Source organism: Trichechus manatus, unplaced genomic scaffold, assembly GCF_000243295.1.
Source record: "Trichechus manatus latirostris isolate Lorelei unplaced genomic scaffold, TriManLat1.0 scaffold00216, whole genome shotgun sequence".
Lineage (NCBI taxonomy): Eukaryota > Metazoa > Chordata > Mammalia > Sirenia > Trichechidae > Trichechus > Trichechus manatus.
In genome coordinates, this window is record NW_004444152.1 from 858,869 (window position 1) to 884,486 (window position 25,618).

Sequence of the window (25,618 nt, forward strand, 5' to 3'; positions counted from 1 at the left end):
CCGAGGCACAGAGCGGGTAAGCGCCTCATTCTGGGTGACCCCAGGATTCAAGCCCACGCAGCCAAGCTCCAGGGTCTGTTTTGTAACTACTCCCTCTGAGATGGCTCTACCTGTCCGTTGGCCCCTCTCCATGGCTGGGGCCCCTGAGGTCAGGGGCCAGGGTGTGGGTCATCCCTGGGCCCCAGGTTCTCCCCATGTGGGCCTGGTGAAGAGCAGGAGGTTCAGGAAGTGAGTGCTGAGAGTCCTTGAACCCCAATAACAACAAACTTGGCCTCCACCCTTTTCCCAAATACTGTTTTGCTGGCCTGCACCCTCTCCCCATCCCCATCTGGGACTCTGCCCTCTCCCTACCCTGGGTTCTGTCTGAGGCTGAGCCCTCTCCCCTACCTGAGTTCTGCGTGAGGCCACGCCCTCTCCCCACCCCCGGTTCTGCGTGAGGCCACGCCCTCTCCCCACCCCCGGTTCTGCGTGGGGCCGCGCCCTCTCCTCACCCCGGGTTCTGTGTGGGGCCGCGCCCTCTCCCCGACCTGAGTTCTGCGTGAGGCCACACCCTCTCCCCACCCCCGTTTCTGCGTAGGGCCGCGCCCTCTCCCCTGCGTGAGGCCACACCCCCTCCCCACTCCCGGTTCTGCGTGGGGCCGCGCCCTCTCCCCACCCCGGGATCTGCCTGGGGCCGCGCCCTCTCCCCACCCCCGGTTCTGCGTGGGGCTGCGCCCTCTCCCCACCTGGGGTTTTGTGTGGGGCTGCACCCTCTCCCCATCCCGGGTTCTGCGTGGTGCTGCACCCTCTTTCCTCAGCATCATCCCAAGCAGAAACTTGGGGGTCATCCCTGACACCCTCCTCACCCTCACTGCACTCATCTCCAAACCCTCCTGATTCTGTCCCAGAGCATCTCTGGAATAGATTCACTTCTCTATGCTCCAATGCCCCCACCCCAGCCCAGCTTACCACCATCCCCCAGGCCTGGGAAGCCTGTCTCCACCTTTGGGGACCATCAGCTCAGCAGCCAGAGGGATCCCAAACCTGCATTTGCAAACCTGATGACACCACCCCGTTTAGAGCCTGTAGTGACTTCTCATGGATCTTAATTATCCTCCTCAACTCCTCACCTGGCCTCCAGAAGGCCCAGCCCTGTCTGGCCCTACTACGTCATTGCCTCATCCCCTGCCATCATACCCTCTCTCCTACGTTCCAGCTGCATTCGGTGGGATCACCTTTCTTGGGAATAGGCATAAATATGGACCTCTTCCAGTCAGTTGGCCAGGTAGCTGTCTTCCAAATTTCTTGGCATAGACAAGTGAGCACTTCCAGTGCTACATCCGTTTGTTAAACATCTCGGTTGGTATTCCGTCAATTCCTGGAGCCTTGTTTTTCACCAATGCCTTCAGTGCAGCTTGGACTTCTTCCTTCAGTACCATCAGTTGCTGATCATAAGTTACCTCTTGAAATGGTTGAATGTCGACCAGTTCTTTTTGGTATAGTGACTCTGTGTACCTTCCACCGTCTTTTGATGCTTCCTGCATCATTTAATATTTTTCTCGTAGAATTCTTCAGTATTGCAACTCGAGGCTTGAATTTTTTCTTCAGTTCTTTCAGCTTGAGAAATGCTGAGCATGTTCTTTCCTTTTGGTTTTCTATCTCCAGGTCTTTGCACATGTTATCATAATACTTTACTTTGTCTTCTCGAGCCGCCCTTTGAAATCTTCTGTTCAGCTCTTTTACTTCATCATTTTTTCCTTTTCCTTTAACTACTCGACATTCAAAAGCAAGTTTTAGAGTCACTTCTGACATCCATTTAGGTCTTGTCATTCTCTCCTGTCTTTTTAATGACCTCTTATTTCTTCATGTATGATGTCCATGATGGCATTCCACAACTCATCTGGTCTTCAGTCATTAGTGTTCAACGCGTCAGATTTATTCTTGAGACGGTCTCTAAATTCAAGTGGAGTATACTCAAGGTCATACTTTGGCTCTCATGGACTTGTTCTAATTTTCTTCAGATTCAACTTGAACTTGCATATGAGTAATTGATGGTCTGATCCGCAGTCGGCCCCTGGCCTTGTTCTGACTGATGATATTAAGCTTTTCCATGGTCCCGCTCCAAAGATGTAGTCGATTTGATTCCAGTGTATTCCATCTGGTGAGGTCCATGTGTATAGTTGCCATTTATGTTGGTGAAAAAAGGTATTTGCAGTGAAGAAGTTGTTGGTGTTGCAAAATTCAGTCATGCAATCTCCGGCATCATTTCTATCACCAAGGCCATATTTTCCAACTACGGATCCTTCTTTGTTTCCAACTTTCACATTCCAATCACCAGTAATTATCAGTGCATCCTGATTTCATGTTCGATCAATTTCAGACTGCAGAAGTTGGTAAAAATCTTCAATTTCTTCATCTTTGGCCTTAGTGGTTGGTGTGTGAATTTGAATAATAGTCGTATTAACTGGTCTTCCTTGTAGGCATATGGATATTATCCTATCACTGACAGAGTTGTACTAAGAAGCCGTTGGCAGATTCTAATTGCTGAACTTTTGGTCAGCAGCCAAGCTCTTAACCACTGCGCCACCAGGGCTCTATTTGGTACCACAGCCAAGTACAATTCTAGCTCTGGGGATACAACAGTGAATAAACATATAATGTCAGGTAGTGACAAATGGGGACACCAGCGGTTCAATGGTAGAATTCTCACCTTCCATGAGGGAGACCTGGGTTCAATTCCTGGCCAATGTACCCCATGTGCAGTCATCACCCATCTGTCAGTGGAGGCTTGAGTGTTGCTATGATGTTGAACAGGCATCAGTGGAGCTTCCAGACTAAGATGGACTAGGAAGAAAGGCCTGGTGACCTAATTCTGAAAATCAGCCAATGAAAACCCTATGGATCACAATGGTTCGATCTCCAACCAATTGTGGGGATGACCTAGTACCAACCAGGCAGTGTTTTGTTCCATTGTGTGTGGGGTCACCATAAGTCAGGGGCCTACCTGACAGCAGCTAACAAACACAACAATGACAAGTAAAATGAAGAAAAAGAAAGTTGGGCAACAGGATAAAGAGGGACAAAAACTCTGCTTTGGATGCACCCTGCTGTGAGAAGGTCTTCTTTGAAGTATGGGAGTGAGGTGTGAGAAGACCTGGGGTACAGCTCCCAGCTGAGGGGCCAGCGGGTCCAGTCCTTGAGGGAGAAGTGGTTGGCCACGTCCAGGGGGCTGGAGCAGAAGGGGAGCAGTGGGAAATCAGGATAGAAGGGCCAGACGCCTGCAGGCCTTACAGGCCGTGGTCAAAAGGTGGATTCCACACGCAAAGGGCAACAGAAGACATCGGGTGGGTGAGCAAGGCAGTGACGTGTTGTGACTGCCGTGAGGAGAGCAGACGGCCAGGGCAAGAGTGGATGCTGGGAGCCAGGGAGACCAGTGAAGATGTCATGGAGATGCTGCAGCGGAACTAGGTGATGCAGAGGGGTGGTCAGATTTGGAGTTCATTCTGAAGGTGGGGCAGACAGTTACCTGAACGCTGTAGGCTCCTTCTAGGATCCTCTCAGGAGCCCCCTCCCTCTCCTCCTCCCGCTTCACATCTCAGCAGAGACATCTGGTTCTTAGAAAAGATTGCCTCACCCTAACATACCACCCCCACCCAGGCACCTGACAGTGGTTTAATGTCTGGAATGAAATCGGAAGAATTCAAATGATGAGCTGCCTGAAGAGGTGACAAAGGGTTGCCTCAATTCCTTAAAGCCAGTAAAAACACCTATGGTTATCTCTCAGCTCCAAACCTTCCCTTCTGCACCCGCTCTGTGATGCCGGACAACTCTGCAAACCACATTGTGGCTTCGCCAGCTGCTCCCTGTCAGGCTCTGCCAATAGGGGGAGCCAGAGGGATGCCACCGGCTAGAGGAGGGAGTCGGGATTTGCTGTTTCCGGTCGGCTCTCGGTCCCCAGCCTTGCTCTGCACCCTGCTGGCAGAAGTTTCTCCCTGTGGCAGCAGATGCCTCCGGTGTGCAGCTTCCCAGCACTGGCAGAACAGGCCTCATGGCACCACTCTCAGGGGACCAGCACCAGCCGGCAGGCGTCCCCTCCCCAGGGTCTCAGTTTCAGCCTCACAGGGCCCTTCCTCTAAGTTTTCATTAACTTCAGTTCTTCCTTTTGATTCTTCAGAACTGGGGATGTAGTCACTTCTTGCCTTGCTATCTCCATGAAACCTTAGAGCAAGGGTAGGCAGACTACAGCCCTTGGGCCTAATCCACCCCATCTGCCTGACTTTGTAAATAAAGTTTTATTGGAACACGGCCACTTGTTTACTGATCATCTATGGCTGCTATCCATACAACAGCAGAGTTGAGTAGCTGTGACTGTATGGCCTGAAAGCCAGAAAGATATCCTATCTGGCCCTTTACAGGAAAACTTTGCTGATTGATCCTTTCAACCTTCCAGTTACCTGGTTAACAACCTTACACCTAGTAAACAATTCTCTCCATTCAAATACCTTATACCTAGTAAACAATTCTCTCCACTCAAATGGCTGGCTTATCCCCCCAGCAGGGCTCTGAAAGACTCAGAAATGCATCATTCATGATGGGAAGCTCAGGCCATACTGTCAGTCGTCACTTGCTGTACCACAGGCAGGTGTTCCTTCTTGCCAGGGCCCGGTAACAAGCCAGGAGCTATTTCTCAAAAGGAGAATAGTTATCTCAGAGGCAGGCATGGATTTGCTCCAAAGTCCTCAAGGTCTGCGCTGAGTCACCTCTTGGTGCCTGCCCAGGGTTCCGTATGGCCCGCCTACTGGCCAACAAGGCTTGTCAAGTCACTGGCCTGCTGGGTTGGGGGCAGGGAAGGGGGTAGGCCAGCTTGCACACAGCTTAGACTTGCTGTAGTCTTCTTATGCTCCGGACCACACTCAAAATGAAAAGCCTCATGAATTGTTTGATAAATGGGTTGAAATTGCACACTTAAATATGGTATAAGTTGCCTCCAAAATAAAAAACAAACAAACAAACAAACATCACCAGGACCAGCCAGACAGGGGCCCCTCCTCAGAGGCCTGTGTTTCAGCTCTGTGGGGCCCCACTTCTGAGTCTCCGGGTTTTAATCATTCCAACCTCCTCCCATTGTCCCCTCAGCCCTAGGGGTGGGGCCTGCTTCCTGCAGTTGCTCCCTCCCCGATCCCTCAGTTTTCTTTTTACCTTTTCAGTCGGTTGGTTGACAACTTGACATCTAGTTAATAATTCTTTATATTACGTTCTCTCTGTTCAAATAATGGAGATGATTTTGTGCAAATAAGTGGTGGTGTTTTTGTCTCCAGACTGGACCCCAGCTGACAGGTGTCGGCCAGCAGGGAGTGGTTATCTCCAACCCCCCCCACCCCCCATTCTCATATGTCTTACTAAGGTAACTGAAGTGTTTGCCACTTCCTGCTCCACAGAAGCAGGCATCAAGAAATCAAATGACTTATTGCATTGAGCAAATCTGCAGCCAAAGACCTCTTTAAAAGTTTTAAAAAGCAAAGATGTCACTTTGATGACTAAGGTGCGCCTGACCCAAGCCATGGTCTTTTCAATCATCTCATATGCGTACAAAAGCTGTATAGTGAAAAACGCAGAAGAACTGATGTATCTGAACTGAGGTGTTGGTGACAGATACTGAATATACCGCGGACTGCCAAAAGAACGAAGGAATCAGTTTTAGAAGAAATATAGCCAGCAGGCTTCTTAGAAGCAAGGACGGTGAGACGTCGTCTTGCTCACTTTGGGCACATCGAGGAAAGACCAATCCCTAGAAAAGGACGTCATGTTTGGTAAAGTCGAGGGTCAGTGAGAACGAGGGTCATCCTCGATGAGATGGACTGACACAACGGCCCAACAATGGACCCAAACACACCAATGATTAGGAACATGGTGCAGGATCGGGCCATGATTGGTTCTGTGATACCTAAGGTCACCAAGAATTAGAGTAACTCGATAACGAATAACAACAATAACACTTGAGATCCAGCCAGCATCAGGCTGTCCATGTAGTGGACCAGCATGCTGCCGTGAGGACCGTCAAGACGATCACATTCTCTGTGGCCTGTGTCATGGCAGAAAGTGGGAGAGTTGATGCCGCCCGGAGGCAAGACTCTGAAGGTGTGTGCTTTTGGCTTCTGGTGGTCCTTGCAAATTGGTATGGAGACAAAAGCATCCATACCAGGTGCCAGGGGCTGTGTTGATTTGCTCCAGTAAAGAGACTTCATGTGGGACAGCAGCTGCAATTGGAGTCACCGTCGGACTATGTTTAATATAATCCACGGTCATTCTCCAAGATGCATCTGCTTTCTGCACAGGTCAAACAGGCGAGTTGAATGGGGATGAGATGACTAGCATGCTTCTTTCAAGCAGTTAATGGTGGCACTAATCTCTGTAATTCCCTCAAAGGATGTGGTATTGCTTTTGAATTACTGTCCTGGGAAAGACAGGGAGTTCATGGGTGCTTCTACTTGGCTTTTTTCTACCATAATGGCTCTCGTTCCACGGGTCAGCGAGTCAATGTGAGAATCCACCAGCTGCCACGTATGTCTATTCCAATTATACAATCAGGAACTAGGGAAACACAGGGTAAGTCCACGGCCCTGTCGGGCCCATTCTGAGTTGAACTTGGGCTAAGGCTCCATCTTTCACCTGACCACATAATCCCCCCTGTGTGGCCCATGAGTCAAAGCAGGAAGAATCAAAATGATAAGCCAGCTGTGAAAATGCCAGAAGGTTGTCTAAATATCTAAAAGCCAATCAAAACTGGTGTAGTCGTTCTGGAAAGCAAGTCACCAATATACATACAACAACAAAAGAACCAAACCCATTGCCATCGAGTTGATCCCAACACATAGCGACCCTATAGGACAGAGTAGAACTGCCCCAAATGGTTTCCAAGGAGCTGCTGGTGGATTCAAACTGCTGACGTTCTGGTTAGCAGCCGTGCTCTTAACCACTGTGCCACCAGGGCTCCAATAAGAGCTGCAAAAAGGCTCTTTCTCTTTCACTCAGCCATTTTATTCAGAGAAGAATCCTAAGAAAATAAACTGCAATGCAGGCAAAGCTTTTTGCATAAAGATATATGTTTATGGTTGCTGATGACAGCACGAACAACAAATTTAAGAACACTGGAAACAACTAAGGAGCCCTGATGGCGCAGTGGTTAAAGCGTTCGACTGCTAATCGAAAGGTCAGCAGTTCGAAACCATCAGCAGCTCCACAGGAGAAAGATGTGGCGGTCTGCTTCTGTAAACATTTATAGCCCTGGAAACGCTATGGGGCCGTTCTGCTCTGTCCTATAGGGTCGCTATGAGTCAGAATCGACTCGGTGGCAGTGAGTTTGGAAACAACTAACTATAAAAGTGGCCAAACGCATTACTGCACATCCACCTGGGGGTTAATATGCAGCTGTGTAACACTCTGTTTAGGTTAAAACAATAAGATATTACTTTTGGCCTTTCAGATTGGCAAAGATATTTTTTAAAGATTGATAATATCCATTGCTGGCAAGAGTGTGGGAAATTTGACATTCTCATGCACTTTCAGTGGGAATATAAATGGGTAGAACCTTTTTGAACAGCCATTTGCCAGTATATACTTAAAAAAAAAAATTGTACCCTTTGACCCAGCACTTCCATTTCTTGGAATTGATCCCTCAGGAACACTCTGGCAAGTCCACAGGCCAGCTTTATGGGGGCATTGTCTACACTAGCAAAATCTGGAAACCACCCAAATATCCATCAATTGGGGATGAGCTAAACAATTTATGCTTCAGCCACACAATGAAATACATACATCTCCGCTTGGATTTCAAATAGGCATCACAAAGGCCCCAGGTCCAGAGAGAATTTCCAGTTCCCACCAAGCAGCTCCCCCTATATCCTCCCCATGGTAGAAACCAGCCTCACCATTCACCCAGCTGCGCAAGCCAAACCTGACATCACCTTTGATTCCTCCCTCCCCCTCACCCACACCTGATCCTGTGGCACACCTTGACACCACCATTCAAGCCCAGACCCCCATCACCGCCCATCCACATCCTCCAGCAGCCTCCTAAACGGACCGTCCTGTTGTGGTCTTGCCCCTCGACAGTTATTTCTCAAGAGAGCAGCCAGAGTAACCGTCCTTAAAGGATTAACATTAGATCAAGGTGGTATATCCACCCACACAATGGAATACTACTCAGCCATAAAAAAGAATGTCATTCTCTACGTAATCGACAGTTTTTGTTTATGGTGATCGAAAAGGTAGCACCAATGATGAGTGAAGTTTACACAGCTTGACTAATGTAACGGATGCCACTAAGCTGCCCACAAGGAAAAGGATGGACTGGTAAATGCTACGTTACATATAATTTTGCAACACCAACAAGAACCAAAATATATAGGTATAGATGATCTCTGGTGGTGCAACGGTTAAGCACTCGGCTGCTAACTGAAAGGTCGGTGAGTCAAACCCACTAGTGGGAATTTCTGTGGGAGGAAAGACCTGGCAATAAGCTCCCATCAAGATTTCAGTCTAGGAAGCCCTGTGGGATACTTCTACTCTGTCATACACAGTCTCTATGAGTTGCAATCGACTCGACAGTACATAACAACAACATATATTTAGAGACTTATTTATCTATATAAAAAAAATTAATAGGGGCTACAGATGTGGATACTTCTTAGGCAACCAATCACCTCACAGGATTAGTTTTCTCCATTTGAAGTCTGGGTTATAGTCCCGTAGGTCAGTTCAGTCAATCGGCATAACAAAGTTCATAAAGTTCAAGTTTTACATCCTAGTCTGGTGAGTAGTGTCTGGGGTCTTAAAAGCTTGTGAGCGGCCATCTAAGATACAACTATTGGTCTCTACTCATCTGGAGCAAAAGAGAATGAAGAAAAACCAAGAATCAGAGAAGCAACCAGAATACAGGACTAATTGTCCCCATGAACCACGGTCTCTTTTACCTTGAGACCAGAAGAACTAGATGGTGCCTGGTTACCACTACCAAACATTCTGATCTGAGTCACAATAGATGGATCTTGATAGAAACGGGGGGAAAATATGGAACAGAACTACATATTCTCAAAGAATCCAGACTTACTGGACCCACTGAGACTGGAGGAATCCCCGAGACTACCGTCCTGGGATACTCTTTAAACCTGGAACAGAAATTACCCCCTGAAATCACGTTTTAACTAAATAGCAGGTTAGTTCAAAAAGTAAAGAATTTCACCCTTGAGAACTGCACTCTTTAAAAAGTTATCCACATGAGACCAAACAGACAACAGTTACTGTAAAGCACAGATGAGACGTTTGGGGGCAGTGAGAACTAATGAGAGTGGAACAACCAGAATGGAGACAATGACAGTGTTGACACAAACCAAAGAATGTAGAACATTATGTGTACAAACTGTTGAATGGAAACTTGTTTTGCTGCGTATACTTGCACCAAAAATACAATAAAATATTTTTTCAAAAACAGGAGTTTAGTACTGAGACATGCTACAACCTGCATTATGCAGATGACACAACCTTGCTTGCTGAAAGTGAAGAGGACCTGAAGCACTTACTGATGAAGATCAAAGACCACAGCCTTCAGTATGGGTTACACCTCAACATAAACAAAACAGAAATCCTCACAACTGGACCGATAAGCAACATCATGACAAACAGAGAAAATACTGAAGTTGTCAAGGATTTCATGTTTACTTGGATCCACAATCAATACCCATGGAAGCAGCAGTCACGAAATCAAAAGACACACTGCATTAGGCAAATCTGCTGCAAAAGACCTCTTCAAAGTCTTGAAAAGCAAAGATGTCACCTTCAAGACTAAGGTGCGCCTGACCCAAGTCATGGTGTTTTTAATTGCTCATATGCATGGAAGAGCTGGACAATGAATAAGGAAGACGGAAGAAGAATTGACACCTTTGAATTGTGGTGCTGGCGAAGAATATTGAATATACCATGGACTGCCAAAAGAACGAATAAATCTGTCTTGGAAGATGAACAGCCAGAATGCTCCTTAGAAGCAAGGATGGAGAGACTATGTCTCACGTACTTTGGACATGTTATCAGGAGGGATCAGTCCCTGGAGAAGGCCATCATGCTTGGTAAAGTAGAGGGTCAGTGAAAAAGAGGAAGACCCTTAACGAGACGGATTGACACAATGTCTGCAACAATGGGCTCAAGCATAACAACGATTGTGAGGATGGTGCAGGACCAGGCGGCGTTTTCCTGTTGTACATAGGATTGCTATGAGGCAGAACCAACTCAACAGCACCTAACAAAACAACAAAGTTAATTTCACCTCAATAAAAGAAAAAAGAAAAAAAACAGATCATCCTCTGCTGAACACCTTCTAGTGGCTTCACAATACACAATAAAAATAAAATTCAAACTCCTTGCCAGGGTCTGCAAAACCCTGGTCTGGGGCCCTCCACCTGGAACACATGCCTCTCTGGACCCATGGCTCACTCAGCCAATACTCACTGAGGCCTGCAGTGTGGCGGGCACTGTTCTGGGCACTGGGGACCCAGCGGTGAACAAAACAAACCCCTGCCCCCATGAAGCGGCTCTCCAGCGGGCACCCTCTCAGCCTGTCTTCCTGGCCTCATCCAGACCCCTTCTCCCACAGGCCAGATGAGCTGAATGGGGCTGGCAGCACTCTCCTTGCTTCTTTCAAGCCTTCGATGGTGGCACTAATCTTAGCAATTCCCCCAAAGGGTGAAGAATTGCTTTTGAATTGCTATCCTGGGAAAGACAGAGAGTTGTAGGGGCTTCAGCTTGGCTCTTTCTACTATAATGGCGCTCGCTCCACAGGTCAGTGAGTCAACGTGGGATTCCGCCAGCTGTCCCTCTGTGGAGAGACCTTCCCTGACCACCTTGTCTAATCAAAAGCACCTGCATCCCAGGCATGTCTTATCACTTTACCCTGCTTTGCTTCGATCCACAATGCTGACTGCCACCTGCCATGGAATTAATATATATGCTGTCAGTTTCCCCAACTGAACTAACAGCTCCCTGTGGGTAGGGCATGTCTGCTCTGTCCACTGGAACAGAGGCAGGCACACAGTAAGCGCTCAATGAATATTTATGGAGTAAGTGAATAGCTAAATGTAGCTGTTTAAAAAAATGAGGTAGATCTATGTGCGCTAACAGGGAAAGAGAGTCAAGATACACGTGAAAAAAAGCACACTGCACAACGGTATTACATATATAAAAAGGAGCCCTGGTGGCGCAGTGGTTAAAGTGCTCAGCTGCTTACTGAAAGGTCGGCAGTTTGAACCTACCGGCCGCTCTGAGGGAGAAAGATGTGGTAGTCTGCTTCCATAAAGATTACAGCCTTGGAAATCCTACGGGGCAGTTCTACTCTGTCCTATAGGGTCGCTATGAGTTGGAATCGACTCAACGGCAGTGGGTTTGGTCTGGTTTATTATATATAACAGGATCCATTTTTGCAAAAATAAAGTTATACATATATAAATATAGCAATATACGTTATATATTAATTTATAGAAAACAAGCTGGAGGAATTTGCCTCGCACTCGTCACAACGATCATCTCTGAGACGTGACACTATCGGTGACTCCTGTGTCCAGTGTTCTGTCTGTACTGTGTGACTTTGTGTCACACTGTCACATAGGTAATCAGAGAATATAAAGGGGCTATTTCTAAACTGCTATGAAAAATTGAATGGCTTGCAGAAATCCTTACAATTTTTCTACGTACACATATACGTATGCACAATATTTTTGCACAAAGCAGGATTATACTTAGGTCACATGTTGTTTTATAACCTAAAACACTTCCAATAGAATGTAAAATTTTAAAAATCAAGATTCAAAATTCTATGTGCAAAATGAAATTAATTTTTTCAAGCCTAAACAGAAGTATCCTGTAGCAATATTCCCTTTCTTCTCTGTATCTATCCATGTAGCTCATAATGAGCAAAAATGAGCACTTTTAGAATTGGAAAACAAATCCAACATGCCATTTCTGAAATGTCAATCTGGGGAACTGGGTGCAACCCCAGGAGAGAGGACTGGATTGGGACTGCTACCAAGAAAGCTGGAATCCAATCAGCCACTTGTGCTCACTGAAGGAAAACTGAGCTAATGTGTGTGGGAGTCTATGTGTCTGCATGAGTGTGTGTCTGTGTGTGTCTGTGCCTATGCGAGTGTCTTGCGTGTGTCTGTATGAGTGTGTGTTTGTGAGTGTGACTGCACAAGTGTGTATCTGTGTCTGTGTGTGTGTCCGCATGAGTGTGTCTGCGTGTCTGCGTGTGTGTCTGCGTGTCTGTGAGTGTGTGTGTCTGCGTGTGTGTGTGTCTCCCTGTGTGACTGAGTATCTGCGTGTCTGCGTGAGTGTGTCTGCATGAGTATATGTGTGTGTCTGTATGAGTGTCTGTCTGAGTGTGTGTTTGTCTTTCCCTAGATGGAGAGAATTGGGGGTACATTTCTACAGAAACCTTGATAGAATCACTCAATAATCACTCAATCATCCCTTCAACACTCATTTATTGGGTACCTACTATAGAGTCCCTGGTGGAGCAAACGGTTAAGTGCCCAGCTACTAGTTGAAAGGTTGGAGGTTCAAGTCTACCCAGAGATGCCTCAGAAGAAAGGTCTGATGATCTACTTCTGAAAAATCGGCCACTGAAGACCCTATGGAGCACAGCTCTACTCTGACACGCAGGGGTCACCACGAGTTGGACTCGGAATTGACTCGACGGCAACTGGTTTGGCTTTGTTGGTTACTACGTGCTGGGCCCTGCGCTGCGGACGAAGAGCTAAGAAGACGAGGGTCCTGCATCAGGGCTGAGGATGCCATAGGCAAAGGGGTGGGCTTCCTCTTGGACGTGAGAACACCTGTGTCCTGGGCATGCTGTGCTGATCTCATCTGTCCCTCAGGACAGCCCTCCAAGCTAATAGTCATTACTCTCCATCTTAGGGGACACTGAGGCTCGGAGGGCAGCCACCTGCCCACAGGTCACACAGCTAGAGAAGAGCAAGCTCAAATTCAGACTGGGGCTCTCTGACTCCAAAGCTCTCACCACGCTCCTAGACTGCCTGGCTAAGACCCCGTCACAGCAATCACCTGTGCACCACCTAATTCTCACAAAAATCCTGGGAGGGAGGTAATATCACCCCCATTTCAAGAGGGGAGATGGAGGTTCAGAGAGATGAAGGGACTGGCCAGGAGGGATATCACGTGGGGATGCAAGAAATCAGAAGCTCTGGCTGACCGTTATCCAGCGTGCTGCTGGGCTGGACGCTGTGGTGGCCTCAGACCCTCCATGAGGGTTGGGGTCCTCACCGCCCCAGCTGCCAAAAGTGTTGGCGCCTGATCACCTTAGTTCTGTCAGTGGGAGGAAGTTCCCTTGTCTAAAGTTCTGGCCCTCCCCAATGACAGCCCACAACCAGTGATGGGTCGGTGGGGTGCATAAAGACCTGGCATCCCTACCTCAGGGAGATGTCTTTGGTGGCCATCCCAGCTCCCAAACTCCCTGTGGGTCGTCCAAGGCTCAGTTATGACTGCACCGCAGATCAACACCTCCCTCTGCCCAAGCCTGCTTCCTTCATTCCCCTACAGGGGTGGCTTCTGAGGGTACCCCCTACATACCTCCTAACTGCAAATCTCCATCTCAGGGTCTGCTTCTCGGGAACCCTATCTAAGATAGCTGCTCCAGTCTTGGGCGCCAGGCTGAGAGTGCAGACTTTATCCTGAGGGCGCTGGAGGGCAGCGGCTAAAGCACGTGAGTGACAGGCCAGACTGGCACTTGAGAAAGATCCTCCTGGGACAGACTGGCGGCCAGGAGACTGGTGAGGAGGCTGGCAGGAGGGGGTGGGGCCTGCGTTCTCACCAGTTCCAGCAGTGACCACAGGGTGGAATAAATGGTCCGTAATTAGAGACTACCAGCCAGCTGCGCCTGCCCAGGAGGAACTGGGGGATGCTGGTGCCCGGGGCTGTCTTCCACCTGGAAGGCTCTCCAGCTCTGGGGCTAGCCTGTTGAGTGCCAGCACTGGCTCGGGCCCACGCTAGTGGTATGGCCTGGCCATGGTGCCTCCCTCAGGGCCTCACGCTGTCCATTCAAGAAAGCAGGGCTAATCCAGTGCTTCATGGGGTGGCTGCAAGGCCTCTGGAATGAATGCTGTTGTTGGGTGCCGCCGAGTCCATTGTCACTCATACTCATTGCCGTTGAGTCAATTCCAACTCATAGCGACCCTATAGGACAGAGTAGAACTGCCCCATAGAGTTTCCAAGGAGTGCCTGGTGGATTCGAACTGCTGACCTTTCGGTTAGCACTTAACCATTATGCCACCGGGGTTTCCTTGTCACTCATAGCGACCCTATAGGACAGAGAAGAACTGCCCCATAGGGTTTCTTAGGCTGTAATCCTAACAGAAGCAGATTGCCAGGTCTTTTCTCCTGTGCAGCTGCTGAATGGGTTCGAACCGCCGACCTTTCGGTTAGCAGCTGAGCACCTAACCACTGCACCACCAGGGCTCCTCAGGAGTTAACACAAATTCCAAAAGCGGGGACCAGCACCTGGCACGGAGTGAGCACTCAGTCAACGTTGGTGAGAGTTACCGTAATGACTCCAGGCTTCCACGTAACCTGCTGTGGGGCGGACGGGAGGGGGGCTAGGGGCCGACGCACCAGCTGCAGCCCTGTGTGCTGGGGCAGGTGCCTCCCCCTGAGCCCAGGCCTCCCCTCTGTAGAAAGGAGACGACACTCTGGGCCGTGGAGGAGGGCTATGAGACTTAAACTAAACGACACTTGGAAAGTTCCTGGCACGTGGTGGGAATCCAACAAATGGCAGCTGCGGTGGTGGTGGTGACAGTCCCGAGGAGACCAGCATGCTGGGGCTGCTCAGACTTGGCAAGGCCAAGCCCCACGCCTGCCCGCGTTGGTGCTCCCAGCCTGCTCCTCCTCCACTGTTCCCTTTCTAAATGTCCTCACCGTCACCCAGCTGCCCGCACCACAAACGGGAGGAACACGGCCTCTCCTGTGTGCCACCCAGGCAGCTGCCAAGCCTGGGTGCTCTCCAGCCCCTCCCCTTGTCACCATCTCTGCTGTCCCCCGAGACCCACACCTGCCAGCTCTCCCCTTACTGCCCTGCCGCCACTATTGCCCCTGGCTGATTCTTTGTCCTCACTTGAGCCGGCTCACAACCTTTTCTTTTGGGGGGGCACCCCATGGACCTCCTGCCGCAGCCCAAACTTTGATCTGCGCTCAGTAAAAGTAAGGCCAGGTCTGGCTTCTTCAGCACTGCATCCACAGGGGCTGGCATAGGGCCTGGTATACAGTAGGTGCTCCATGTATACCAGGTGGATAGAGAATGAATGAATGCCAACAGGAATGACAATAACAATAAGAGAAATAGTGCACACACATATAACACTCAGCACACACCCTATATGTGGATTCCCTTGTTTCATGCTCACAATCACCCTATGCTCTAAACCAGTTAAGTGGTTGCTGGGGAGTCGATTCCAACTCAAGGCAACCCCATGTGTGTCAGAGCAGAACTTTGCTCCATCGCACTTTCAATGGCTGATATTTCAGTAGAACACCAGGCCTTTCCTCTGAGGCACCTCTGGGTGGACTCGAACCTCCAACCTTTCGGTTAGCAGCTGAGCGCACCACCCACGGATCTACCCTGCGCACTAGCAGCTGCTATTGCTCTAATTTCACAGCTGACGAAACTACGTTACAGGGAGGTGAAGTGACTTGCCCAGGGTCACACAGCTAGAGAGCAGCAGAACCAAGATTCCAGCAGAACCTCAGCAGGACCATAATCACCGGGAACCGGTCCCAAAGCTCCCGGCTCGCCCCAGGCACTGTCTAGTGGGGGTTAAGACTCTTGCCCAAGGTCATGCAGCTGCAAGTAAAGACTATTCTAGATGGTCCCCTTCTCTTTGTGGGTGAATAGCATGACATGGTCCAGTTTACAGTGACCTTCACTGGGGGTTATTCCTCTAAAAGTCCCAAACCAAACCCGTCGCCGTTGAGTTGATTCTGACTCATAGAGACCCTGTAAGCCAAACCCTGTTGCCATAGCGTCAATTCCAACTCACAGCAACCCAAGAAAGACCACTTCTTTCTTAACCACTGCACCACCAGGGCTCTTTGCTACTCCTCTGGAGCCTGCTTATTTCCAGAGGCCTTGATGTGGTTAAGAGCTCGGCTGCTAATCAAAAGGTCCGGCTGTTCGAACCCACCAGCCGCTCCATAGGAAAAAGATGTGGCAGTCTGCTTCCGTAATGATTACAGCCTTGGGAACCCTACGGAGCAGTTCTACTCTGTCCTACATGGTCACCATGAGTCGGAATCGACTTGATGGCAATGGGTTTTTTGGGGGTTTTTGATGGAAAAAAGCCACTTTCTGAGTCTCCATGACTGAGAAACAGGGGCCAAGGGGAATGCTGCCAGTCAGTGGGGTGGGCGCTGGGCCACCAGCTCGGGTTCTCCTCCCCTTCTGTCTCATCAGGGGCCTCTTCAAGTGTCAGGCCCTTACAAGCCACCCCAACGCAGAAGTTTCAAACCAGCAGGTGGCCTTCTGGGGTGGAGCCCAGGCTTGCCCATGGGGTGAGGTGGGGGAGACCAAGCAGCCAGGACTTGGGGGACCCAACACCCTGCCTCCACCAAAGCCGTTCTGCCTTTGTCCAGGGTTCTGTGGCAGATTTCAATTGGAGAAAAAGGTCGTGCTGTCAAAACCATTTCGGAAAATCAGTGCCCTAAGGGATAAATGTCCTTGTCAAGCAAAGCGGCCTTCCTGTGTCTACCCTGGTGACATTCCAGGGCTTGGATGCAGTGAACACTGGGATGGGAGAGACAAGAGGGTGAGAACTCCAGTATACCAGCCGAGTCCAACCTCAAGGCTGCTGTGGCTGCCCTGGCCCTGGCTGCCGGCTCCGCACACCTGCTCTGTGTGGGGCCGAACCTGGGGGCCTGTCTGTCTCCCACGGCGCAGTCCTGCCTCGGGGCATTTGTCCACATGGTTTCTCCAGAGAAGAACTGCATATCGGACCCCCCTCTCTCACAAGCAATGTGCTAGCTACTTGCCCTGTTCTCTGTAACCCTCACTACAGACCTGTAAGAGATTATCATCTTCATTTTTAAAAAGCCAGTTGCTGTAGAGCTGATTCTGACTTATGGGGACCCCATGAGTAGAACTGTGCTCCACACGGTTTTCAATGGCTGATTTTTCAGAAGTAGATTGCCAGGCTTTTCTTCTGAGATGCCTCTAGGGGGACTTGAACCTCCAACCTTTCAGTTAGCAGCCGAGCACATTAACCCTTTGCACCACCCAGTGACACCCCATCTCAGGGCAGGGGGAAACTGAGGCTCAGACAGGAGAAATGTCACACCGAAGGATTCAAACCCAGCTTGGTCAGACTCCAAAATATTCTTTCCACTACACCCCTGCCCACCGCCTCACTCACTCCTCTCATGCCCCCCTGCCTCCATCCAGACCCTGCCCACACTCGGGGCCCAGCTGGTTCTTCCAGCACATTCCACTCTCTCTTACCCAAATCTTTGTAAATGCTGTTCTCTGCTCGGAATGCACTACCCACCTCCAGACCCCCTTCACCTTGCTGACTCGTTCGCCCTGTTTAGGAGCCAGCTTGGGTATCAGCTCTCCTGGGAAGCCCTCCCTGGATGCCCCAGCTGGGCCAGGAGCCTTCTCTGGGCCCCTCCTCTGAGTTGCCCCCATCACAGCCCAGATTGTTCTGTCTTATGATCACTTGCTTTTCAGCATCCTAAGGAGACTAGGCTCTTGGGGGCAGGGTACAGGCCCGCTGTGCTCACCGCTGCATCCCATGCCCAGCATGGTGCAAGGCACGCAGTGGGAGCTCAAGAAGCACCTCCTGTGTGAGTGAACAGAGAGGCCCTGGTGGCGCAGTGGTTAGGTGCTTGGCTGCTAACCGAAAGGTCAGTAGTACAAACCCATCAGCTGCTCCATAGGAGAAAAGACCTGCTGGTCCGCTCCCGTAAAGATTAAAACCCCATTGGTCCATTGCCATCGAGTCGATTCTGACTCATAGAGACCCTGTAGGACAGAGGAGAGCTACCCTGTAGGGTTTCCTGGGCTGTAATCTTTATGGAAGCAGATGCCACATCTTTCTCCCGCAGAGCGAGCGTTGTTGTTGGGTACCATCGAGTCAGTTTCAACTCAGAGCAACACTAAAGGACAGAGTAGAACTGCCCCACAGGGCTTCCAAGGAGCACCTGGTGGATTCGAACTGCCGACCTTTTGGTTAGCAGCCGAGCGCTTAACCACTGCACCACCAGGGCTCCAGCCTCCCTCAGAGTGGTGGTGGGTTCAAACCACCAACCCTTCAGTTAGCAGCTAAGCACTTAACCACTGTGTCACCAGGGCTCCTTCTGAAAAACCTTGGAAACCCTATGCGGCAGTTCCTCTCTGTCCTATAGGGTCACTGTGAGTCGGAATTGACTCAGTGGCAACAGGTATGAGTGAACGTGTGAGTTCAATAGGCACCAGGTGACGCCCACACTTGTGCTCTCCCTGGCAGGTGGTGGGCACAGGGCACAAACAAGGTGCAGTCCCTGGCCGCCTCACCCCAGCCCTGCTTCCTGCAAGAAGCCTCCCTTGACCACCCCAGGCCGTGCCTGATTTCCACTCCACGTCTCATTCACGCACTCAGTAAATCTTGGAGGACTGAGTGCCAGACACTGGGCCCGTGGTGTGAGGGGAGGGTTTGGCAAAGCTGGACACAGGAGGTGACGTGTCGCCTCTCCCCCTCCCCACCTCGCGGCACTCGCCAGGCGCAGGCACGCAGCATGCCATCAGCGTGGCTGGTGTGAGGACCCCTGAATGGCCCACTCCTCTTCTGCCCTGTGCCAGCTTGATCCTGAGGCTGGACTGGCTGCCTGCCTGCCTCGCCCGCGTGCTCTGTGATCCTCCTATCCCGGCCCAGACATACCCGGTTGATGAGCTCGCCAACCATGCCCGTCCAGGAGCCATTGGGCTCGGGTGCCCCGTACAGCCCATCCTCCACCAGCCGCAGGCGGTAGCGGAAGCGCAGCAGCTCGGCCAGCTCCCGCAGCATGTCCACGCAGAAGCCCTCGAAGCGCTCGTTCCCCGACAGGGCCTGGAAGTTGGGCCGGCGCATGACGTACGGGTTCTCCTGGCAGGGGCAGAGAGGACAGGGTCAGAGACTGGGCATGTGGGGGCGGAGCCCCAGACAGGGCGGCTAGGTCAGGAAGCAGCTGGCAGGGTGGGGATGACGGATTCACCACACTCACTCCCCGACCATGTGCCATGCTGGAAGTCAGGGAGAAGCCCATGGCCCCACCAGCCACGCACAGATCACAGGCTGTCACTTTCATCTCACCAGCTAACTCGTTGTTCATTAGTCTCAAGCTCAAATACCTCCAAGGGAGATAGTAACTGAGGAGTGAGTCAGACTAGACGGAGGCTGTGCCAAGCTGGGACAGGGCCTTTCACATCTTCTGACTACGACCCACGGTAAAAGATGCCTTTTGCTTTGCAGCCCAAGTCACACGCAGGCATGCGTGCACGCACTTAACTAGAATTACTTCCACAGAAGTCCTTACCCTGAGCGACTACGGGCAACACACGCTGATGTTTTCTATTCTGCTCGACTTCATTTTTTTACATGGTGGTAGCAACCCGCTAACCTGAGTTCATGAGCCACACATGGGTCAAGGCCTGCCATCTGACAAGCAGTGAAGAAAGTGTCCCCTACCCTGATGTAGTTCCAGCTGAGAGCTGCCACAAGGGATACGGGCCTGGGATGCCAGATGGCCCCATTTTAAGGGAATTTGGAAACCTAGATTGCTTTGTAAAATCTCCTGATTATAAACATTAGCTACTAATTCAAATTCCAATACCAATTTTTTTTGGATTTTCATGCTTTGCAGGCCAAGCAAACGTATCTGCCCCTTTGCAACTGTTGGTCTTTGGCCTATGGTTTGCTATGTTGATGCTTTCTTCTGAGGGGATTGAGCAAACCTGACTGATCCCTTGTGCCAAGTAAGCACAGAAGCAGACAGAGCATTCAAAGTGTAGTAAGAAGAGATATCTGAAGATGATGGTAACAAAAGGGAAACTTAACTCGGTATACTGGTTACCCACTGCCGTCGAGTCGATTCCGACTCATAGTGACCCTACAGGACAGAGTAGAACTGCCCCAAAGGGTTTCCAGGGAGCAGCTGGTGGATTCGAACTGCCGACCTTTTGGTGAGCAGCCATAGCTCTTAACCACTGTGCCACCAGGGCTCCTGACTTGGCATAGTTATTGTCTAAATGGCCGTTTGTGTTAGTTTGGATTTATGAACAAAATAACTCAGGAGATGGCTTTGCAGAAGCCAGGAGAGAAGAGCTTTGATAGCGACGATCACAACAGTGATGGGCAGTGAGCACTGGCTGAGGGTCAGGCTCTACCCTGTGTGTCCTCTTAATTGTATCATAAATCCTCACAATGACCTGACCCGGGAGATATCAGACTCAGCGGACAGACATGGAAACCGAGGGTCACAGAGGTTTCTTTCCAGGGGCCTCTGATTCATTCAGCACATAACTTATCGAGCTCCGTGGTAGATACAGGCCCTGAGTGGCGCAAATGGTTTGCTCCAGACTACTAACCTCAAGGTTCGAACTCACCCAGAAGTGCTGCAGAAGAAAGGCCTGGCAATCTGTTTCTGTAAAGATTACAGCTAAGAAACCCAAATGAAGCAGTTCTACTCTGTAACACAAGGGGTTGCTGTGAGTCAGAATCAACTCAATGATACCAGGTTTGGTTTGTGTGTATGTGTGTGGTAGACAGACTTGGCCTCAGTATTTTGCAGTTCTTCCCATCAAGAGGTAGAGTCGGCTTCCCCATCGAGCCAAGCTGGTGACTTGCTTTGGCCAACACAATGTGGTGGAAGAGATGGTGTGTGGATTCCAGAGCACAGGCCTTCAAAGCAACCTCCACTCTTGTCCTCTTGAACTCTTCCCAGAGACTGCCATGCAAGGAAGCCTAGGCTAACCTACTGGAGGATGAGTGAACTGTGGCATCCCAACCAACAGCCAGCACCAACACCATTCTGGGCCTTCCAGCCTAGCCCAGCCACCAGCTGAATGCAGCCGCATGGCTGAGCCCAGGCAAGGCCAGTAAAGAACTCTTCGGTCAACCCACAGAATCCCCATGAAAAAGAATAAATTGATACTGTTTTAAGCTACCAGGTTTTGGGGTGCTTTCTTACATAGCTAAAGATAACTGACAGAATCTCCTACTATGAGGCCAGGTCCTCTCATGGGCTCTGGCCTCCAGGACCCTACAGAGCCGCCAGCTGAGGGGCAGTGAGATGGGAGAGAGTCAGTGCTTTCTCTCTTTACCAAGCCGCCTTTCCAAATCTAAAACTGTGAAGCTGGGAGCAGAAATGTGAGATAATCCTAATAATAGCAGCATCAGCTAGCATTTCTTGTGGGCTTGCTGTGTGACAGCTATTGTCAGCGTGGGAGGCCGGTATTATTACCTCTCTTTTCGAGATGAGGACACTGGGGTCCAAAGAAGTGAAGTAGTAAGTGGTGAGATGGACAAGCCTGTCTGACTCCAAAGCTAGGCTCTTAGGGGCTGTGCAGGACTGAGCTCAAGTGGACGGAACCAGAGGGCAGACATCGGAGGAGCTAGAAACAGAGATGGAGGATCCGTGCAGGTACCAAACCGGGAGAATCAGAAATCTAGAGACAGGACCCCAGTGTGAGGGCTGGTAGGCTGTATCTAGCACAGCCCTCTTGACAAGAGAGGAGGAAACTGAGGCTCGGGGAGGTCAAGGTCACATGGCTGAGGCAGGGCAGTGGGGAGGGGAGACATGGCCGAGGTTGGATTGAAAACCCAGTTGCCGTGCACGCCGAAACCCTTGTTCTTCCCACCAAGACAAGCCGTTGCCCAAATTCAAGGCCGAGAAACTTTGATGGTGGATTTGGGTTCAAGGCCCCAGAATCGAGGTCTAAGCATATGGATCCAGAAGCAGAGACGGGGAGGCCTGTGACCGGGACTCAATCTCAGAAGACAAGGATCTAGGACTCAACTTAGAGCCCCAGATTGTTAGAACAGAAGGGTCCTCGAAGAACTTCCAACCCAGGGTTTTCAGACTGCTTCAAAGAGAATCCTGTGTGGGAGCCCAACATAGCAGACAGACAGCGGGATGCTGTGAAGTCCAACTCTAAGGATTCATCCCACAAATGGCCGTGCACCTGTACCCAAAACTGTAGATCCCAGAGAGTCGTTGCAGCATTGCTTGCAGCAGGAGCAAAGACTAGAAACAACCTAATTTGGGACAGGTGAAAAAGATTAGCAACGTCATAAAAGAATCCCATGCAACTACTAAAATAACAAGGTCTGTGAGATATATTAAGAGGAAAGAAACGAGCTACAGAACAACGTGTACAAAATGCTTTTCTTTCTAAGACAAAGAGTGGGGATGCGCTTGTCTACATACCGGTATTTCTGGGAGGATGGTGGCCTCTGGGAAAAGAAAATGGGGTACCAGGTAGGGAAGGAGACTGATTTCCTCAGGCCTTACCCTATTTCTATCAGTCTTAGAAGGAATATAGTCAGAATGCTCCTTAGAAGTGAGGATGGTGAGACTTTGGCTCAGTAACGTTGAACACGTCGTGAGGAAAGACCGATCACTAGAGAAGGACATCAAGTTTGCTGAAGTGGAGGGTCAGCGAGAACGAGGGAAATCCTCAACGGGATGGACTGACACAGTGGCCACAACCATGGACTCAGACAGACCAACAACCACAAAGATGGCAAAGGACCGAGCAATGTTTCGTTCTGTTCTACGTAAGGTCGCCGTGAGTCAGAGCAGACTCCACCACAAACAACGACGACCCTATTTCCACCTCTTGAATTCTATTTTATGTAGGATTGTATTAACTTCCCTAACTCTCCCAATACAATCAGTTTAAAAACATAAAACGCGTATGGAAATTTAAAAGGTCAAATGAGGCATGGCAATCCAGAAGAACAATAACAAAACTGGAGGATTTAGTCTACCAAATATTACAGCTATGGTATTTTAAGACAATGTGGTATTAGGGCAAGGATAAACCAATAGCCAACGGAATAGAGTCCAGAAACTCACACACAAACGGTTACTTGATTTGTGTCAAAGGTAAGACTGCAGTGAAGGGGTGAAAAGAATGTTTTAATAAATGATGTTTAATTAAATATCCATATGGAAAAAATGTATTCTGATCGCTACCTCCCATAATACGCAAAAATCAATTCCAGGCGGACTACAGATCTAAAAACAAAAGGTAAAATAAATAAATAAATGTAAAAGGTAAAATAATTAAGGTTTTAGAAAACAAGTAGGAGAATATCTTCATGGCCTCAGGGTAGGCAAAGAATTCTTAAGCTCTAAAAGCAATAACCATAAAGGGGAAAAAAAAAACTGATAAACTGGACTTCAGTAAAATTAAAAATCAAATTTTTTCATCAAAAGCTACCATTGAGAGTGAAAAGGCAAACCACAAACTGGAAGAAGGTATTTGTAATACATACATCCGACTAAGGACTTGCATCCAGAATATGTAAACAACCCACAAATCAATAAAAAAAAAAAAAAAAAAGCCATATAACCTATTTTTTTAAACAGGAAAAAGACTTCAACAGGGACTTCCCAAAAGAGGATTTCCAAATAGCCAATACACACAAAAAGGTGGTCACTTTCCCCGATCAGCAGAGAAATGCCAATGAAAACCACAATATGGTTGGTATCTTTATACGCTCACCAGAATAGCTAAAATGAAAAAGATAGTCAACACCCAATGCTGGTGAAAATGTGGAGCAACTGGAATTCCCACTCATACACTGCTGGTGGGAGTGTAAATTGGTACAGTCGCTTTGGAAAACATACCCCATGAACAGATACACACCCGTGATCTAGCAATTCCGCTCCTGGGTATATACCCAGTGGAAACGCCTATATGTGCTCACCAAAAGACATGTAATAGACTGTTTGTAGCAGCATTATTCTTGACAGCAAAAACCAGAAAAAACTCAAACATCCATCCACATTTGATGGATAAGTAAATTGTGGTAAGTTCATACAACAAAACATAGAGCAATCAGAATAGGCTACTTGCCGTAACATGGATGAATCTCATAAACACAATGTTAAGTAAAAGAAGCCAGACACAAGACAGAACATACAGAACAATGTCATTTATAGGAAGTTCAAAGGCAGGCAAAGCTAATCAATGATGACAGAACTGGGATAGCAGGTACCCTTGGGGGGTTAGTGACTGGAAGGCCCACAAGGAGGCTTCAGGGTGAGGGAGCTGATTACATAGGTGTGTTTAGTTTGTGAAAATTCAACAAAAGGTACGCTTATGATTTATACGTTTCTACGTGCACATTACACTTTAATACAAATATCTTAAAACTAAAAACAAAAAATTAAAGTAGAGTGCATTCTAGAATATTCCTCATAAGCTTGCCCGGGGTCCTTTCATGAACGCAGGACCCAAATTTATGCCCAGGACTTCCTGGAGTATAATTTAAACAACCTAATCTAGTCCAACCACCTCACTGTATGATGAATATTCTAATCAATCTCTTCATGTGAAAAGAGAGAACTAAGGACAGAAGAGGAGAAGAGACCTGCCCAAAGTCACACAGCATGTGGATGCAGAGATAGGCCTAGAATGTAGCTCTGCAGGCTTGGATAGAAGCAGAAATCAAGGCAGTGTGGGGCAAAGCCTCTGGATATCAAATTCGCTCTGCCACCTCTAGCTGGGTGGCCTTGGGCATGCCACTTAGCCCTCCTGGGGCTTCATTTCTTTCATCTGAAAAATGGGGGTCATAATGGTACCAACCTCAGGGCTGTTGTGAAGATCAAATGAGTTAACACGCGTAAAGAACTTAGCACAGTGCTCACAGATATTAGCTATGATTATTGCTATTTTATCAAAGATCAGGAACAAGAAAAAGGGACAGGAGCTTACACATACTGAGCATGTCTTCCAGGCTAGGCTCTGCAAGGGCGGCTTTCTTGTCCCACGCAATCCTCCCTATAGCCCTTCAAGTGGGCTCACTGGACCCGTTCTATAGATGAGGGTAATGGAGACTGCAGTTAAAGGACTTGGACTGGTAGAGGGCGAGGTCAGGGGTAGGGCGAGGTCTGCCTGGCTCCAGAGTAGAGGCTCTGACTGCTGCACCAGTCACCAAAGAGTAGGATGAGGGGTCACAGCTTGATGAAGGGACTCAACTGTGGACCAACGGGATGCTCCGAGAAAATTCACAATGAGGGAGTGGGACCCGGTGCTGAGGAGGGAAGGCTCCTGCAAAGCCTCTGTCTCCTTGGGCCTGCTCTTGCCCTCCCACCTCCCCTGTGGGGCCTCACCCCGTCTTGTAGCCAGCCCCATGCTCTATGAGCTCCAGACCTATGAGTCCCCACCCCAGGGGCAGCCCACCCACCACCCCATCCTCTGCCTCCTCCTGCTCCCTCTCTCCACCTATTCCGTTGGACACCATGCCAGCAGTGCTGCATCTTAACAGCACTTCTGACTCCCCCTCTCCCTGCCAACGCCCCTGCCTCAGCCCTGGCCCCAGTCCAGGCCTCGTCCTCTCCCACCAGG

General features: G+C 49.4%; 1 protein-coding gene across 1 annotated transcript in view; it reads right to left on the reverse strand.

Annotated features, from left to right (window-relative positions):
- GRIK5 (glutamate ionotropic receptor kainate type subunit 5) overlaps positions 1-25,618 on the reverse strand; it is a 78,250-nt gene that overhangs the window by 38,001 nt on the left and 14,631 nt on the right. The window contains exon 11 of the mRNA XM_012559174.1: positions 18,942-19,145. Coding sequence (XP_012414628.1) covers positions 18,942-19,145 — 204 coding nt within the window. The remainder of the gene's footprint in view (positions 1-18,941; positions 19,146-25,618) is intronic.